This window comes from Pseudochaenichthys georgianus, chromosome 22, assembly GCF_902827115.2.
Source record: "Pseudochaenichthys georgianus chromosome 22, fPseGeo1.2, whole genome shotgun sequence".
In the NCBI taxonomy this organism is placed as follows: Eukaryota; Metazoa; Chordata; class Actinopteri; order Perciformes; family Channichthyidae; genus Pseudochaenichthys; species Pseudochaenichthys georgianus.
In genome coordinates this window covers 11606948-11626095 of record NC_047524.1, presented here as the reverse complement: position 1 = coordinate 11626095, position 19148 = coordinate 11606948, and the positions used below count along the sequence as shown (strand labels likewise).

Sequence of the window (19148 nt, the reverse complement as noted above, 5' to 3'; positions counted from 1 at the left end):
CAGATGCCGGTAGAGCACAACGTTTTTCACAGATCTATGGAAGTGTTCATGTTGTTCTCTCTGCCTCTTGACGCTGGCGAGAGGAGTTCAGACACTCCTGTCTGGCAGTTGCTCAAGCGCTTACGTCTGAGTGGGGGTCCCATTTCATAGAGTCAGCACAGCAATAGCGACATCTGTGGGGTGCACGGGTGTGTATTTTCACTGTTAAGCATTTCGTACTACCCAATGGCATACCCACAACCCACCTGGGCATTAAACACATACACAGGGAATAGAGTAGGCAGAGGAGACAGAGGTGCACATGAAAGACATGTCCCACAGCCTATCAGATGCCTGAAGGTCAACAGAAATGACATGCTGAGCCGTCAGTCAGCTTCCTATCAATGTGTGTGAGTGTGTGCTCGGGAAGAAGCGGCGCCACAGATAGCGCTTAATTGAAGGTTGAAGTTATCAGATAGCCTGCGACTCAGCTGTCAGTCAAGATTCAGTCACCACGGTGACGCTTCACAGCGCTCTGCACCACTGACGACATCAGGAAATGGCTGACTGAAGAATGGTGAGGGAGTGTGTTGACAGTCACACGGGCAGACAGAATGATAGAGACACACTAACAGACACATGTGGGGCACACAGGCAAGCACACACAGGCCAGAAGAAGGACACACTTATGGGAATTAGAGCAGAGCCGTGCTGGCAAGGCAAGTTATTTTGGTAGAATTGACATGCTGCCCTGCATCCCGGCACCAGGAAAGTGTAATTATCTACCGGTAGAAACCAGAGCAGGGGACACGTGGGTGAAACAGAGAAAGCCCCATCGAGCAAGCGTGACCTCAGCATGAGGATGTGGCGGGTAAAGGTAAGTGGGAGTTATGTTTTAAAATAAAAGTGGAAACTGAGAGGCAGGAAAGGGGATGGCTGGTGTCCCGAAATGACAAGGGGAGTGTGGAAAAAGGAAAAGATGGGGGAAATAGTACGAATGACGACAAATCTTCCATGGCAGGCGAGTTGTTGCCAAGAACACAAAACAGAGGCTCCAACCATCATTGGTCCGTGCTTTCTTGGAAGAACCCAGAATTGCATCAACGACACACACACACACACACACACACACACACACACACACACACACACACACACACACACACACACACACACACACACACACACACACACACACACACACACACACACACACACACACACACACACACACACACACACACACACACACACACACACACACACACACACACACACACACACACACACACACACACACACACACACACACACACGCCTTTTTGATAGGGGGAATCTGGGAAATCGGACGGAAATGTGAGAGGGGGAAAATATTCCCCAGTCTAATAATCAGCATTACAGTGTCCTTCCCTTCAAGCGGTGGGCAGCTAGGGATAGGAAGAGACATTTCTCTTTCCTTCGTATATCAGTAATTTCCCCTCTTGCTTTTCAAACTGATCCTACATCATCTCCGCTCTTACCCCACCACTAAATGATGCTAGTCTTTATCCTCCTTGAAAACACTAACTGGGTATAAAGTAATGCAGCTCAGACTGTTGGTTTCTTACTCTACAACACAGCCGAACAACCGACCACACGATTCGCAAAAAAAAATTGCGGTTAAAATGATGCAATGCGAAATGTTATTTCCTTTCTGCCTATGATGCATCTGCAAAGTGCAGTTAGAGCAGCTGTGAAAGGATTCCCTGCATAACGTAATACGTTATCAATGTGACCCTGCATAACGTAATACGTTATGCAGGGTCACATTGGTCAAATTCAGATGAAAAAGGGTCAATATAATTCTAAGTAACAAAATGTGCATGTAATTGTAGGTGGAATAACAGTTGTTGCACATAAACCATGTTCCAAACAGCAGAACTGTGGCTGATTTGCCCTGGTTCAAATCAACACGTTCATAGGTAACAAAGATATCCTCTTTGCTGCAGACTTAACGAGCACACATGGTGAAAGGGGCGTGCATGTGTATACCAAAACAGAGTGGAGCATTGTCCAAGTTTTGCATCACTATGCGTTTTGCCTCTACTCGCACATCCTCGTGTACATACTAATGCGTGTATATATTAGTGTCTGTTAAGGTCATCAGTGAGTCATCTCAGCCACCAGGGGGAAGCCTAATTAATTAAGTAGCATTCCCGTCACCTCGTAAACAAAATCCTGAGTTGCAGCCCTGCTCTGCGCAGAGCAACATAGCCCGTAGAGCAAAGGGAACACAGGTCACCCGAGGATGCTGCACTTTTAATAGGCTTGTGTGTGTCAGAGTGTGTGAGAGTCATTCCAGAAGTGTCTGCACAGCATCAGGTGGAACACTCTGCTCCACACAGACCTTCTTCTGTCTCCTATAACATTTAACGGGCCATATACAGGGTTAGCACAAAACCCACACACATCACACAGGATCCTACAGCAAAACATGTAACGTTTTTACTTTAGGTGTTTAAATGTGATGTTCTCAAGATAATAAACCTACTTTGTAATAAAACCGGAAAAAAAATAAAATCATAATTCCGATTTTGATTAGGGGACAGCCCTAGGACCTGAGGTAGTGGCACCGGAGATGGAAGGTGTTGTGGTTGGTTGATTTAGCTTGAGTCCAGAGACTGGGCCTGGTCTTCGGCTGAGCTAAACTGATCCAGGCCAGTCCCTGGTGCCCTTTATCAATTCTGTCAGGGGGAAAATGCAATCCACGCCTGGCTGAGCCCTGCCCCGCTCCACAGTGTCTCTTATCCTTAGTCACCTCCCTCCATTCATTTCCTCACTGCAAGCTGCTGGGATTACGTCGAGAAACGCTGCTCCTCAACATGTGGAACAACCATTCATGTGGGTGCCAAAGATTACCATGAGGACAGGATGGTGGCCGGCTGACCGTGGTCAAAACCTTGCACACACACTCCATGGCTCTTCTTATAGACACACAAATCTGTCATTCCTCAGCTTTTATTGACTCGCTTCTTCAGAGTGGCCAGCATCCTCCTCATCTCCTCATCTAGCATGATCGCTCCAACCTGTACTGTTGTTTCCCAGTTTATTGTGTACATGTGTTTCTTTAAATCCCAGAAAATAAATGTATTCCACCATTCTGAGAATCCAAAAGATTTATATTTCTTTCCAACTGAATATTTATGGAATTGCACTTTACTTTTCGTGACACTCATCCTCTCAATCCCCTCCTTATCTCCCTCTCAGGACTAATCTACCGCCGAGCGGGCCCATAAACACCCCAGCAGTCCATGTTTTCCTGAGACAAGGACCAAATGAGCTTCTGCCATCTGATATAATGCATTTATTTATCATATATCTTTAACTGGAGTCCATTAACAACTGGGTATACATGCTTTTTAGTCCAGCGACTGTTGTTTAACAAACTGACAAAAACTGTTTTCCCCCCATCATAAATTAAAAGAGTAAAAAGGAGTGGAAATAAGTCAGAACTACTATCTATATATATATATATATATATATTAGGGCTGTCAAACGATTAACATTTTTAATCAGATTAATCACAGCTTAAAAATTAATTAATCATGATTAATCACCATTCGAACTATGTCCAAAATATGCCATTTATTTATGTATATTGTTGTGGGAATGGAAAGATAAATGAAAGCAGGTGGATATATCCATTTAACATACAGTATCTATGTTTATTATAACATTTTTCTGCATGTCAAAATGAAAGACAACCCACACGCCTATCAATCATCAAACCGTGGGGTCTTAATTCATTACGTGTTGATTTCTATCAACGGGGGAGTACTTCAGGAAAGTCGACAGGGGGGGGGGGGTGGGGGGGCTAGTGGAGTACTTCGTGACCACAGAGTGTGAACGTTGTGAACAGCTGTTTTAGCGCAGTTCTCCAGTGAAGGGGGGGGGGGGGGGGGGGGGGGGGAGTCTCCCTCCGCAGGCGGTTGGCGTAGTTTTGGCACAGTTCCGTTGTACAGACCGACGTTAACAGCAGCCCTGTCTGTGCACACGGAGACCGACTCTGTCGTCCGGTGATCTAACCGCCTTCTGGAAAAGCTTCACAAGTACGTCGGTACGCAAATGCGCTTTGTGACACAAGTGACGGTACGCATTTCAGATTACGCACATAACCTGCGTACCAGTTATGTGCACCCCTGTACTACAGCAAAAGTATTCTCCGTCGGGACTTCATGCAACAACACCACGCCATTATCAAAGATGTTCTATTGAGAAGACGATCACTACGTGACAAAAGTTTTCAAAACCGTGGCTACTGAAATCAATCTTACTAACTGCTGTCTGTGCAATTTACTCCGCGCGAGTTGGCAGACTTTATTTTACTTACTTTAACATCATTTTTCATGGTGGGGCTAAGCCATTTCTTGGTATGGGTGTAGCCTACCCCAGCCATACCCTGGCGCTGCCACTGGTGGCACGTATGGGGCGGGCCATTCTGCACATGCGTTAAATGCGTTAAATATTTTAACGCAATTAAGTCAAAAAATTAATTACCGCCGTTAACGCGATAATTTTGACAGCACTAATATATATATATACCGTGGCTACTGAAATCAATCTTACTAACTGCTGTCTGTGCAATTTACTCCGCGCGAGTTGGCAGACTTTATTTTGCTTACTTTAACATCATTTTTCATGGTGGGGCTAAGCCATTTCTTGGTATGGGTGTAGCCTACCCCAGCCATACCCTGGCGCTGCCACTGGTGGCACGTATGGGGCGGGCCATATATATATATGTGTATATATATATATATATACATATATATATATATGTATATATATATGTGTATATATATATATACATATATATATATATAAAGATATATATAGATATATATTATTAATAGATATATTAATATATATTAATATATATTAATATATATATATATATATATATATTTATATTATATATATATTATATTATATATTATATTATATTTAATTTAATATTTAATATAATTAAATTAACTTGCTGAAGAAGTGTAGACAAAATCCCACACTTAACTCTGTAGATCTCCATCTAAGGATAATGTTTGTAGTAGTTAAAACACTACAAGCTAAATTCCTGAAACATATATATATATATATATATATATATATATTGCGTGGATTGCGTTGAGAATCAAGCAAGATTGTCAAATATAAAGAAGAAGAAAAAGTGATGACACTGCACAAAGATGCATTGCCAAAGACCAGAAGAATAACTACATGTGTTCACAAATTACACATTTTTAAATAATGACAGCTGCTGGTTTAGCTGTTGGTAAAAACAGAACAAATATCTGGTTTTCTTTTAACACTCAATACTGACATAGTATTAGATGTATTTGATCTGCCTCATAAGTTCTAAAACAACAAGAGAAATGCAGAGCTATAACTGAGACTTGCATACGGCAGCAATAGATCGTGATGTGTGTACAGCAGCGACTTACGTCAGGGTACTCTTTGACGGGCACAAACAGTTTTTCCTGCTGGTGGACGATGGGTCCGAGGGGCTCGGGCAGCTCCATAGGATGTCTTTCCACAAGGCCATTCACTGTGTCGCTGTACATGTCTTTGCGCACTCTGTTGATCTCTGAAACACATAAAACATACGCACACTGTGGTAAGCAACAGAGAAAAGAAAAAACAGCACAATCAAACAACTGTCAAATTGATTTTGACTTCTGGGCAAAGGCTTAATGTAGCATATCAATCTCTGTTGTAAGAAAGGAAAGAGAAACAGCAGAAATGTGTCAAGTGCCTTGAGTATTGTTTGTCTTTTATAGATGAACAATTGTGTGAGGATATTTTGGAGAGTACTTCATAAATAAACCCTAGCCTGCAACTGTAAAAAAGAAAGACTGCTTTATACCTGGATAGAACAAATGTTCGACTAAAAACGGAAAATCTGTGTTTGTGAACAACTTATTCTATATGGCAGAGAAAAAGTTAAGCACTGCATTATGGGAGGTTGAGGCCATTGTCTATTTTCTCTGCCTGCTTTTCCCCTGTGGCTGTTCTATAATAGAGCAGGCTGTGTGAGCGGCAGGGCCGGTGTAGAGAAGAGACGCAGAGAAGCGTTCAGGTATATGCCTTCAGATCTGATCCCTCTGTCAGATTAAACTAATGGACCTCTCTTACTCTCTCACACACTGCCAACAGAGACTCAAACCCTCACACACGCTCACCACCAATTCACACACATCCCAATTTGACTGCCTCCGTAGCTTACATGAATTCACACTGCAGAGGAATGCTGTGCAGTGCAGGTTGACAAGAGGCATTTATTCTTCCTGCTCATCGTGTGTGAGTGTGTCAGTGTTGGATCAGAATTGACGTTTGTGGTTGTAACACTCGTTAATAGACATGCTCACGCACACTTTCTAACTTCCCAAAGGTGTCATCACTATATGTCTGTCATGCTATTGCTGAACCCAAGAAATAAAAAAACAGCAGTAAAGTGAAAGAGAAATGTGATCAAAATCTGCGGAGAAGAGTCTTTTTGTGAAACGGCTGCCACAGTTAAAACAAAGTGGCACGGCAGGTGAGGCCTCAAGGATTGGTGAGTGTGAGGTGGAGTGAGGGCGGGTGTTAGGAGACTTCTAGCAGTTAGGAACTCTATATTAAACTCCAGCTGGTTACCTGACACTCAACTTTAGATGCCCTCGGTAAAGCCTGCCTGACCTCTAAGCTTTGAAGCTAAAGTGGAAGGTGGGTCCAAGCTCTATAATTAGGTTTTTGTTTAGTCTTTGTGTCGTTTAAAAATCGTCCACTTTTACAAACAAAAAAGAGCTAAATATAAAACACTGGAAAAGAAAGTGTGGATTTATCCATGGAGTCAGGTTTTGGGATTTACTGAGCTGGAGACGGGTTTACTCTGTCGAAAGACAGAAGAATAATGTGTGATCGATGGGCTCATGGACACTGACAAGCATACACACAAACATCTGGTCTGCAGCTGTGTGGAAAACACCTGCGGGACACATCCAAAGTGTTCAAACAGGCCAGGAGACTCGGCCCAGAGTTACTCCTTCCCAAATAACATGACCTCAGCACTCTGTGGTCCTCACAGATACTCCCAGTGGTCCCTAAAGATGAATTCACCCTCATGGTATCTAGCCCAGAAGATCGATTACATCAGTCCTCCTAACCAATGCCAGCGGTTTCAGGCCACATTCAAGGTTTTTGTACAAGCAGAGGGGCTTGGCCGGGACACATCATACAGGGAGGGGATCAGGACATAACATGGCAGTAATGGGAGAGGGGAAAACAGGACTGTAAACTATACATTATTGTGAGACCAAAAGAGGTCCATAAAACATAAACATGATGGCCTAGTGGTAAAGGAGACCATTAACCACAAGGTCAGAAGTGTAATCTCTGTTACTCTGTGATGGATGATATGCAAATGTTCCACAGCCTAATCACTCATAGTTAGCATTTCTAGAAAAGATGATCAGTACTAAATGGCATTCTATCAAAAATGAAATGAAGACGTTATAATAAATCGTAGTACCTTACTTGCTGTAGCAATTAATAAACACAGAGGAGCCATTTAACAGACCATTGGTGGGCTAAGTATGTGTGTAGGAGCCATCAATGACGAGTAAAGAGGAGCCAATTTCCTGTGGGTTACAAAATCACTTCTTTTCACCAGACAGCAAACATAATGTGTGCTATTTGCAAACTCCAATGCAACTCAAAACAGCCACCCTTCAGATAACAAGAGAAAGTAAAAGTGTGAACATGTGACATTGTTCCACAACAACAACCAGCACTGCACCACCCCCCCCCTCTAAATTCTATTTCCTCTGGCTGAAATGCTACATTAACATAAGGGGGCCTTCCTGGGCCATAATTGGTGGAGACGTGCATTTGACAACCTCTAATTTCAGCGTGGCAAGTCTATTCTGAAGCGATGTGCTCAACTAAAAATTACCCCCTGCCTTGAATTGACGACAAAATCATTTGTGTAGCTGTCCACCCCGGCAGAAAAGGCCTTTGTAAGAAAGACACCAGATCACCATCTTGAAAAGAAAAGGCAAAAAGAGGAAGACAACCTGAGAGTAAGAGAAGGGTAGGCTATCAAAAGTGAGATTTGTTCTTGAATTTTGGCATTGTACGGGTTTAACAGCTATGAGGGGAGGTAACAGACCCCAGCCACCACTTTACTCCCCTTCAGCCGTCTCTCAGCTCAGTGGCAGTGCTCATCCTCAACCTGACCCCACCCACCCACACCCACACCCACACCCACACCCACACCCACGAGCTGTCTATTTACCTATGGGGGCTGGCTGAACACACACACACACACACACACACACACACACACACACACACTCGGGAAGAGATTAGAATATCTCTGTTTAGAGTAGGGCTGCAACAAACGACTAATTTGATAATCGATTAATCTATCGATTAATGAAACGATTAATCGACCATTATGCCTTGCACAATTTCTCAAACGCTCTTATTTAGCCATCAACCTTTAGATTTAGCTTGAGATTGTTTTAGGCATGTGGAAACTAACAATGAAGACAATAAAGATGAATACTTGATTCAAAAATACATATATATTAAATTAACTAAACACATTTTGAACAAAACTAACATTGCTTTTTATTTTAATTAAATAAATAATATTTCACATCAAAAGAAACAACAATGTTTTAACAAATCGTATTAAATAATGTGATGCCAGAACTGTAAACAGAATAGCTGAAACCTTAACAAAATAAATAACTCAGTTACCTCTCACCATTAACCCATGTTTGTATAATGTAGTTAACTCCGTGTGTTGCTGCTAGCATACATAACGCCTGACTCGTGGACGGGGCTACAGAGCTACTAGAAAGACAGTCGAACCCGGTGCATTCCTCCGTCTGGATGTGGAGCACTTTTGCTAAATGTTTAGACAAATTGCTCGTGTTACCGCCCTTACATGCTAAACTCTTATTGCACTTTTGGCAACGAGCATTATCCACATCGAGACGGGTAAAGTTTAACCACACCTCGGAGCGCGTTCACTCCGCCATCTCCGCAGTGTGTTGCTGCATGTAGCAGCTGCGTGTATGTAAACTGCCCCGCCCCCTCGCACACAGACGTGGGAGAGATCTCTTCTGGACTGGAAAGATCGAAGATACATCATAGACGCATTTGTTTGTCTTTTTGCATTTTAGAAACGAGTTGGCGACTCTAAGACTGTGATATAATGCTTATGTAGCAATAATACATGACATGTATTTTGTAAATGTCTCCAGTACCGATAAAAAGACCGATAACGTTGGAACTTAACGGCGCGTAAAACACACGTGATGACGTCACCAACGAATCGACGACTGAATTAGTTGGCAACTAATTTGGTAATCGATTTTAATCGATTAAGTCGATTAGTTGTTGCACCCCTAGTTTAGAGTTTCACCCAGACATCTGTCAGGGAGAACCAAGAATCAACCTTGAGAGAAGTTGGAGGGCAGAGTGGAGGAAGGTTTGATGAGGCAGAGATGGAGAAAAGAGAGAATTATAACCGTGCTGAGCAAGCAGAGCACAGTTGTACTTGACTGACACCGAGCCTCCCTGTAAGTTGAAACATATATTTCCGTTTATCTTTTTGCTCAATGTCTACCCTTTTTTTCAAACCTGCAGTGGAAATAGGAAATGTCACAAGCAGATCTATATGCCCTCTGAAAGCTGAAGAAAGGAGACGATAACTCCTAATCTCTTTGGTGATCAAAGTGAAGGGGAATACCCAAAAGGAAGTTAATAGGAGAGGGCAATGGCAGTGGGTCGATAGACAGGAATTCAAGTGTAGTCTGAAAAGTTACATTTAAAAAAGTTCATTATTGACCTTGATAAACCTATAATATGTAATAACTTGACTCAAGGTGTATTAAAAAGCTTTCCTGGAGCTAACATAAACAGCCACCTGTTACCACGTGACACACATTTAATACTTTGGTTCCATGATGACAGCTGTGCCATTTTCACCAATAGCAAATCTTATCTGCTAAGAAAGATTGTACAATAATGGTGGTAAAGTAACAGTAAGCATATTTGTCCTATGATAATGGTTTAATGAATACCAAGCCATTACTTTATGGCTACTAGATAGTCCTTAATATATGCCCATCATTAAACACTCTAGGTTTTAAGCAGTTAATAGTCTGTAGAATACAATCTCGATGTAATCAAGACACTGATGAGGTAAACATGGCTACATTCTTAGAATTGCAAAAATGAACTTACTGATGAGCAAAATGGAGTATGTCGACATCATGTAATGATGCTTAAGAGCAGCACGCCAAGCAAATCATCTGCACAATTAGTGCTTTTGCGTAACTCCCACCACATTCGCGATTGGTTCTTCACCGGGCAGACTACATGTGAAAACGCAACACGTGCAAAAGGTCTGATTTCTAACCACAAAGAGACTATAACGTCTTGATAGGGCAAATAAGAACTAGGTCTAGACTGGAGAGCCATGTGCACTAGGGAGGGACAGAGAGAAACAAATCCATTAAGTGAATCCGCACATCTGAGTGAATTTTGACGGACTCAGCCACTGTGAACTCGGCATCATGGGATGTGGAGGCTTTTCCTTTATTTACTCAGCTTCATGCTCAAAACATGATCACACAGAAGTGGCACCGGCAGAACCAAGGAAATAGTTCAGAAGCGGTTGAGAGGGGGGAGGAGAAAGGCATACGAAGAAAAGAACAGCAAAATGAGGTATAAATATGTTCCGATATTGCAGCTTCTCCGTCCTTATGTGATCTAATCAATGGAAACACAGCATGAGGACAAACGAGGGGAACAGAGCGCAGAGGAGGGGAGATCAAAGATGGAGAAAAAGAGAGAACGAGTAGAATTCAGCAGTGCAGTAGTCACGAAGGAGATCCTGTAATCAGCTTATAGACTGGGGGAGATAATTCAGCTAGACCTGCTCCACTGGAAAATGGGAACATGTCCATTAAGAGCCCAGAAATAGAACTGCTTTGTCCTCACCCTGTAGCTCACAGCAAAACGTCCTCCGACCATGCTGAGCACATCTGTCACTTAAGCGTTGTGTGCGTGCGTGCATGCATGCATGAAGAGAGAGATCATAAGAAATGTAATCAGTGTGATCAGCTTCGCCATAGGAAAGCAGCTTTACATGCCGTGTGTTGCCTGGTATTCGCCTGATAATATCTGGCACCTGAAACTGATCGAGTTTAACACCAATTCATCTTAAATGATCAAATGTTTACCTCTGTGAATGACAGGGATTCAATCTTTCCCTGTTTTCTCAATTCATGATTTGAACACATGGGGAAGAAGAGAGCGGCTACGCTGCTGAGGCAAATGTAGACATAAAAACCTTGTGGTTGTGTCAGAAAGAAAACAGTAATCACAGATACACCTTAATGTGCCCGAGTGAAACAAGACTCAGACGAGGAACAAGCATTTTCACTTTAAAAGCTGCGCACTTTGGCAATCACAAAGCCCGGGTACCCGTTGCAAACGAAAGGATTTGGGCGTTTAATGCATTCCTGCCCTTTATTCACGGCACTGGCGACTTTATCCAAGGCGACACTCCACTTCAACAGTTTAAGGGTTTGGCAGGCCAAGCATATGAAAGACGCAGGTTTCTTTTAAAGCAGGGAGCAGAAATATAGTGCGCATTGGTGAGGGTTACTGAGCCATGAAAACGTATGCATTTCTTGGTCTTATCGTCAACTCCCAGCTGCCTCCTCTCTCCCCCTCCTGCTTTGTGAGGGGTAAAAAGTTTCCTCGTGCTTCGGTCTCATTTTTACTTCCTAATCTTTGATTTAACAGTAGGCCTACACGGCACAATCCTTTGATGTTCACACACTAACTATAGCTATGCTGTTAATGAGTACGCTGTACTCTGAGCATAGTTAAGAGCAGCAGTTATTTCAGTTCTTACCAATAAAACACCAGATTCAGGTCTGAAATATCCTGTCATGATAGTTTCAGTAAGGGAAATCTGCTTTCCTGGACTTTGGACAGTACACATGTTTTTAACTAAGTGTTCAGGGCAGGATGCTCCGTTCAGTATGAGATTTGTTTATGGGGTTTTAAGGACATTAACCAAGGAATTAGAAGGCTAGTAAATACATTTCCTCAGTAAAACATGAGTATATCCGTTTGTAAATCACCGTTGTTCAGCCCATTTATGGGAATGGCTACATCACATACACCAACTCATTCGCGACACCATTATCCAAGCGTGTCCATTACTTGCAGTTGTATAAAACACACTTGGGTGCAAGTTGTTCCCCCAATGGCATCCGAGCAGCCCCCTTCCACACATTCAGAGAGGGAAAAGGCAATAATGAATGGAATAGGAGCGTTTATTGCTGTAGACGTGTGACTATACTCAGTTTTAGAAAACACAAAGCGCTTTAGCCCCCCACGATAGCGCTCATTCACATTCAACTAGCTTTGTAATTAAGCTGGAGCAAAACGGATAGATTTGTTTCCTTATATTACCTATTGGGTAGTGTTTTTAGTTGAAATTCCTGTCTGTGTTTTCCCTTAAGTTTCTCCCTGCTGAGCTGTAGGAGATGGATAGTAACACAAAGAGGCAACATAAAATAAATACATTACTTGATTTGGCTAACCCTGAGGCAACACATTAGCCCTGGCTGTATTTTCGGAACAAATCAAAGACATAGGGTTTTTCCTCCTATCCCATAGGAGTTACACTAACAAAAGGGATCACTTCACAGCCAGTATGGACGGGGCAATATGCAATAGCAGTTATCAACAACGTTTTTACTGACCATAAGGTATGTGGGTATTGTGAACAACGCAGAATAGAATTAACCTATTTATTAAGAGAAATGTGAATGCTCTCAGTGTATTTTAAAACTATCCAATTCGAAATAGTACTGAAGTATTCATAACAGCTTTACAGTGACATATTTACACAGTTCCTGAACCCTGACATGATGTGGATACAAGTGCAGGTCCCCAAAGGCTCGAGACAGAAATGACGGGGTGGATTGCTGGCAGCCGGAGGGGAGATTTATGTTGTGTGTCAGGGATTCTCCTAAGGCAGGCTGGGTAAAAAGCTCCAGCGTCAGGTCTTTAAGTAGATAGGCCAATAAATAAACAACTGACATAAAAAGGTTTCTGGATTCTCTCCTCCGCAAGCCAGGTACAAAAAAAATGTAATTACAGAAATACACTCCCATACATTACACACATGCTTACTCATCTCATGGGTAAAAGGAAAGCCAGGACACAGAGCGAACTAAGCTTTCATCCATATTGGGAATGGGCAATAGATGCATTCTTCATCAACAAAATGCTTACCCAGTGATATCTCTTTTGAAAAAGGTAAACAATCGGGTGCAGAACGTATATACTGTACATGCTGGGTTTGTAAATGAACACAAGTCCCCTCGTTTATACACCCCAGCCAGCTACCTCCCTAAAAGCTACGCCTTATGCCTGATCATCAACAATGAGCTGAAGCTGCCTGAAAACACATACAGATAACCACTTGCATACCATTTAGCTACGACCCAACAATGCACAGGAATGTGCGAGCTCTGACCTGACTAACTCTGGTACATGCTAGTATATGAAAACAAACACGGCATATTAACATTAAAACACCCACACGAGCTAATGAGCTTTTGTAGGCAAGGTTCTCCAGAGACAGTGAACCCACAGAAATAACACTCCACACGTTGGGAGGAGGAAAACCGCCTTAGAGGAAAATCTGCTGAACAAATACAGCAGGAAACAAGAAGGAAACGGTGTTAGTTTGTCTCTCCTTTACCTCGCTTTAGCATCAACTGAAACATAGTAAGTCCGCTGACAAAGGGCCAGAAGAGAAATGCAGATTGTCCTTTATTACCCATCATTGTCACATTCTTCTTAAACTGTTGCTGGTTATATTATTTTACCATGACGGCTGAAAGCAGTGGAAACAAGTGTCACAAGGTTGTTGGTTGTTAAGGTAACATGTGGGAATATTCCCTCTTCAACCTTTAAAGACAGAACTAAGTGCACTTTCATCATGAATACAGTAGGATGTTTGCAATACAAATCAAAACATGTAATGTTAAACTTATCTATTTGTTGTATAGCTACACAAAGAGATCTTTCGAAACTATCAAAATTGCTTTTATTTTACTTTTACATTGACAAAAAGTCTAAAGTCATTGGTCTTTCAAATCCAACCCTCATTAAAAACATTTTTACATTTATCTATGCCAGAAACAACGACAAGTTTAACTCCTCCATTCTGGCTGAACTGCTGAGAGTAAGTATGCTAAAAGCAGAATGTGGAGGTGTGGTGATGGCCAAGAACAGCAATCAGCAAAACCATTAATCATAAAAGCTGGGAAAATGCAATGTTTTGTCCTGCTGTCACTGTTACTGAATGCAGGAAGGGGAAGAAGAGCCAAGCTGCCAGCAGCTTTCAGTGGCTGCTGGCAGCGATGGTGAGCTGTAGGAGCGTGTCATAGCATGTTAGTTTGGCGATTCAACAAAGCAAACAGACAGTGCAGACACGTAGAGAGGGACCAAAGGAAAGGCAAAGCTGAGAGTGGTGAAAAGGGAGTGAATAAACGTTAAATTATATTCCAGAAAATTACCACATCTGAAATTGAATTTGAAAAAGTATGCCTGTTTAAATATGACAACTGAAAATATTGCATGGGAAACGAGCACCATCTGGCTAGTGACTGCTGTCACTTTAAAAGGAATGGTATGCTCATGACACTCATTTTTTAAAAATTATCATCCGATAAAACAGACCAGTCTCTGCCAGTCTCTCTCTTTTTTTTTTTAATCCGATGACATTATCAGTGATTTTAAACTGATTATATACCGAAATAACATCAACACTGTGGGCGCCGCCATTTCCCGGACGTGACGTAATCCATGCGTTTGGTTTTCGAAGACACGTTGATCTCCATGTTATTTACTGTAGTTTCTCTCTTCAAATATGCCTCACTGTATCGCGAAATATTTCCATAATTCGGATAGGAACAATCCACAGAATGCTCGGTTCCATCTGTTGCCAAAAGGTAAGCATAAGAAGTACATTCGGAGGCAGTGGCTAGCGAAATGTGGCCGGCCCGAACCGAGAGATTTACAGGCTCATGTATGCAGCGAACATTTCACATTTCCGGACGACTACTCTGAGAGTATGATCAAACATAACATGGGATTTAAAGAACAACCATTACTCAATGGAGATGCAGTACCATCGGTCTTTCTGGTGTCATCACCGACCAGGACACCAGTTCGGCCAGTTGAGAAATCGCCCTCTGCAAGTGTGAAGCGACGGAGGAGCAGAAGTAGTGCTCGGAGTAAGAATAAGGTATGTTATAGCGCATTTCCATTGCAGCGGCTAGTCCCGTTTTAACGTCCAGGCCAGGACAGTTTTTGGTGGCCTTTCCATATAGCGTAGTACCGACTAGTGTGTATTTCCCCCCAGTTTTTCCGGCCCCATAAAATCGTGATTCTATGGCCAGGGACAACGAAGCTGAGTATGCTAAACTAGAGAGGGAATCGCTAGCAAGGGTGGTACTACATGCATACATATAGTATCTTATATCATCTTCCCATTATACACACATGCATTTCCAAACATTTGGACTACCTATGTTGCAAATGTATTATCTTTTCAATTTACACACGGCATCTATTGCACGTCTGTCCGTCCTGGGAGAGGGATCCCTCCTCTGTTGCTCTCCCTGAGGTTTCTCCCATGTTCCCTTTAAACTGTGGGTTTTCTTCGGAAGTTTTTCCTTGTACGATGTGAGGGTCTTAGGACAGAGGGTGTCGTATTGTCATACTGATATGTATGGATGAATTCCCCCATCCAATCTCTTCACATTGGTCAAAACTTGTTCCTCTGCTGACGAGTCCAAACTGAAATACTCCACCATTTTTCCGTGTGTTGACAAAGTGAACGCATGGATGACGTCACGACCATCACGTGACTACTGAAAATGGCAAACATGGCGGCGGCCAGACGGAATATACAGGTCTTGATAAAAAAGAGCTATAAAATCATTATTTACCGGGGAATATCGCTGATTTCTTCAGGGTATGGTTTAAACATAACGTTTAACTAAATACTGAAGTTTTGATTAATTATCTAGTGAGTGGACCATTCCTTTAACTGTGGCACCAGCTGTGACAGGTACACAGGTGCAGCGATTGTCCTGGGAAACTCAACTTAAAAGTAAGCCAAGTTATGATGCCCACTATGAGATCAGCATAATCACTGAGGCAAAGTCTTTAAACAACTGTCAAGTGGCCAAAATGTCGATGTTACAGAATGCAGTAGGTGGAAAAAGCACAAAGACGGGCTTTTAAAAACAAAAAGTCAGAGAAAATTGTGTCATGGTCCCAGATCTGGCAACAATGATGATTAGCATGAGTCCAAAAAATGAAATTACAGGATGGTGATTATTAAAGCAGCTGTTCAATAAACGTCTTCCACTGGCTGATGAGCCGTCTATGTAATGGTGAAATGTCTGTCAATGTGTGACTTAAAAGAATATGATCTATTTAGTTACATGTTGCAGACATATTAATCAAAAAAGTGGTTGTCTTAGTCACATTTGGCTCAACTACTATGGTACATATTTCCATGATTTCTAAAATAAGTGACAAAAACCCATCTTATCCTGCTTACCCAGAGCACCATCGAAACCCATCGAGAGCTTCACAGTGAAATTCGTAATTCAGACAGTATCTGCAGAGACACTAAAACCGTGGGCTAAAATTAGAATAAGGGATCATCACATTTGATGATGTGGAACTGCTTTATGGGTCTGTGTGCTGGTGAGGGGCACGCTGGCAGCTCAATGAGCCATAGGAGTGCCAGTTTTGTGCACTTAGTGGGGTCTACCATAGAGTGAGGGGAAACTGGCAGGGAGGGCTGGCTCGATACTGAACCATAATGGCTTACTCTTAATGGTTGCCGCAAGGGTCCAACGTTCATTACTCTCTGCGTGGGGGGACTTTCAACAGGATCCTGGGGTGAGACTTGTGACTGCATGCACACTCGCACACACTTACACTCGGGGGAGGCACCCCAGGGCGGGTGGGCTAGGTGGAAAGATACAGAAACTGTTTTCTTTCTTTCACACTCAGATTTAATTCCCTTACAGGAAGCAGCAGGGAGAGTTAGTGTGGTAGTTAAAGAAAGCTAAAAGCTCCTTCTTAGGGTAGTTTCAAAATAATGCTAATTATTCAACGATTGCAAAAATAGTCTAATCCAGCACGGCAGAAGATAGAGTTCAGTGCTAATGCTTACCCTCTCCTTGGTTCACCTTTTAAAGTAGCCCAACGCTGTAGCTCAGCGGAAACAGCCAAACTAGTGCACACAAGATGCAGACTCAGGCTCCCTCTAAAATACCAGGCGAAAAGATAGGCTATTTAACTGCTGCTTTTGCCATCTGAAGGGGGAGTGATATGTAGCGTTAAATTGGAAGTCACAGCAATAGTCATTTAACAGGCTGGCTTTAAGAGAGAAGCCTCATGAGCTGAAAATCATTTTGAAGGGATATACTTGGTCGAAAAACTGAAAAAACTGCCTGCCTCAAAAAGCTACAACACAAAGAAGAATCAAACCTTTTACTTCCATACGATATAACCATATCTGTGTTTCCATGCATACTAAGAAGGATGTTCAGTTAGGACAGGAGCAGTCAAAACTGGTGGATTAATTAGTATGAACATAAACACACATCCAAAGCGTGAAAAAAGCATGAGCGTAAACAGCCAAGCAGATTGTTAGTTCTTCTGCATCTCGTGGGAACTCATTTCACAGACTTTACCTGCCAGTTAAATCAGGCAGACAAACAACAGCGAGACCTCAAGAATCCTTCTCTCACTGTGCTTTAACACATTTATCTCTACGCCCGGTGTTTCGGTTGATGTACACACGCTACTTAGGCTTTCAGAAACGCAACCGTTTTATCCACCGAGGCTCCAGGCATACTTTTCCAAACATGCAACTGCACTCACAACAACGGAGGGGATGCGATGTAAAATGAAGCACGGGATGCATGCTGTGAGATCAACAAGATCTGAGAATATGAGATAAGGGCTGGGAAGAATAACAGGATGAAGATTCAGGATGCATGCAGATGGGGTGTATGTATGTGGATTGGAAGAGCAGACTATGGCCCCCATGACGCCCAGGAACCATGTCCTCTGGCCCGTGACAGGGGGTATTCCCCATTTCCCCACTGCCCGTAAGATTGACATTGTGTGTCAGACTGGCTCTTGTTACGATATAAAGAGTTGTGAGAACAGCAGAGCTAACACTGTCGATCAATATTCAAATTATCTAAAAACGCAGCGCTCTATTCATCCATCAAACACATCTCAACTGTGTCTGCCCCTACACACAGCGGCCCCCTCTGTCAGGCAACAATGGCAGGAAAGGTCCAGCTGTCAGAAGAGGAAACGAGACGAGAAGAGGGAGGAAGGAAAGGCTCCGACTGTCAATGTGACTGCAGAAGATAACATGCACGGCACTTCCTGTCCCTGTAACTAAGGAGACAACAGTGCTCACAACCAATGGGGAATATAGGAGGGACAAAGGACAATTTATCGTACGATTACTTTGTATCTGTTATCTAGCCTCCATCGTTCTCTGATCCAATAGGTGAACTTTCCCATGGTTCTGCATGCGTCCAAAATAATCTCAATTCACAGTTATTAAATAAAGTTGATGAACATTTTAAAAAACACACAATGGCTAATGTGAAGGAAACTAAATAAGCTATGTTAACATTCGGGTGATAGATGCCATCACGTGAAACACTGAAGTGGCAACACAAAGAGATTAAGACTGTGGCTGCATTTTCAGTGTAAACCTTCGTCGAATCCTTACATCAACTGTGAGTCTGTGACTTAAGTAGTTTTGGGCGAGGAACAGGTGGGAGCCACATGAGCCTGCCAGAATAATTATTGACAAAATGTACATTGCAGATGTTGCCACATTGGTAAGTTAGCTAAAAAGATAGCCATATTAGACAGTTATCATTGCCATTAATTGCCTCGTCAAACTACGAAAACGTTCGTTTGTCACAAAATAAATTACACTTGTTTGACTTAGATTTGAGGGCATGGGCTTGAGCATGATGTAAATATGTTAT

General features: G+C 42.5%; 1 protein-coding gene across 3 annotated transcripts in view; it reads right to left on the bottom strand.

The window, feature by feature from the left end:
- qkia (QKI, KH domain containing, RNA binding a) overlaps positions 1-19148 on the bottom strand; it is an 83104-nt gene that overhangs the window by 48310 nt on the left and 15646 nt on the right. For all 3 annotated transcript variants that reach the window (XM_034111125.1, XM_034111124.1, XM_034111126.1), the window contains exon 2: positions 5454-5596. In XM_034111125.1, the coding sequence (XP_033967016.1) occupies positions 5454-5596 (143 nt within the window). The remainder of the gene's footprint in view (positions 1-5453; positions 5597-19148) is intronic.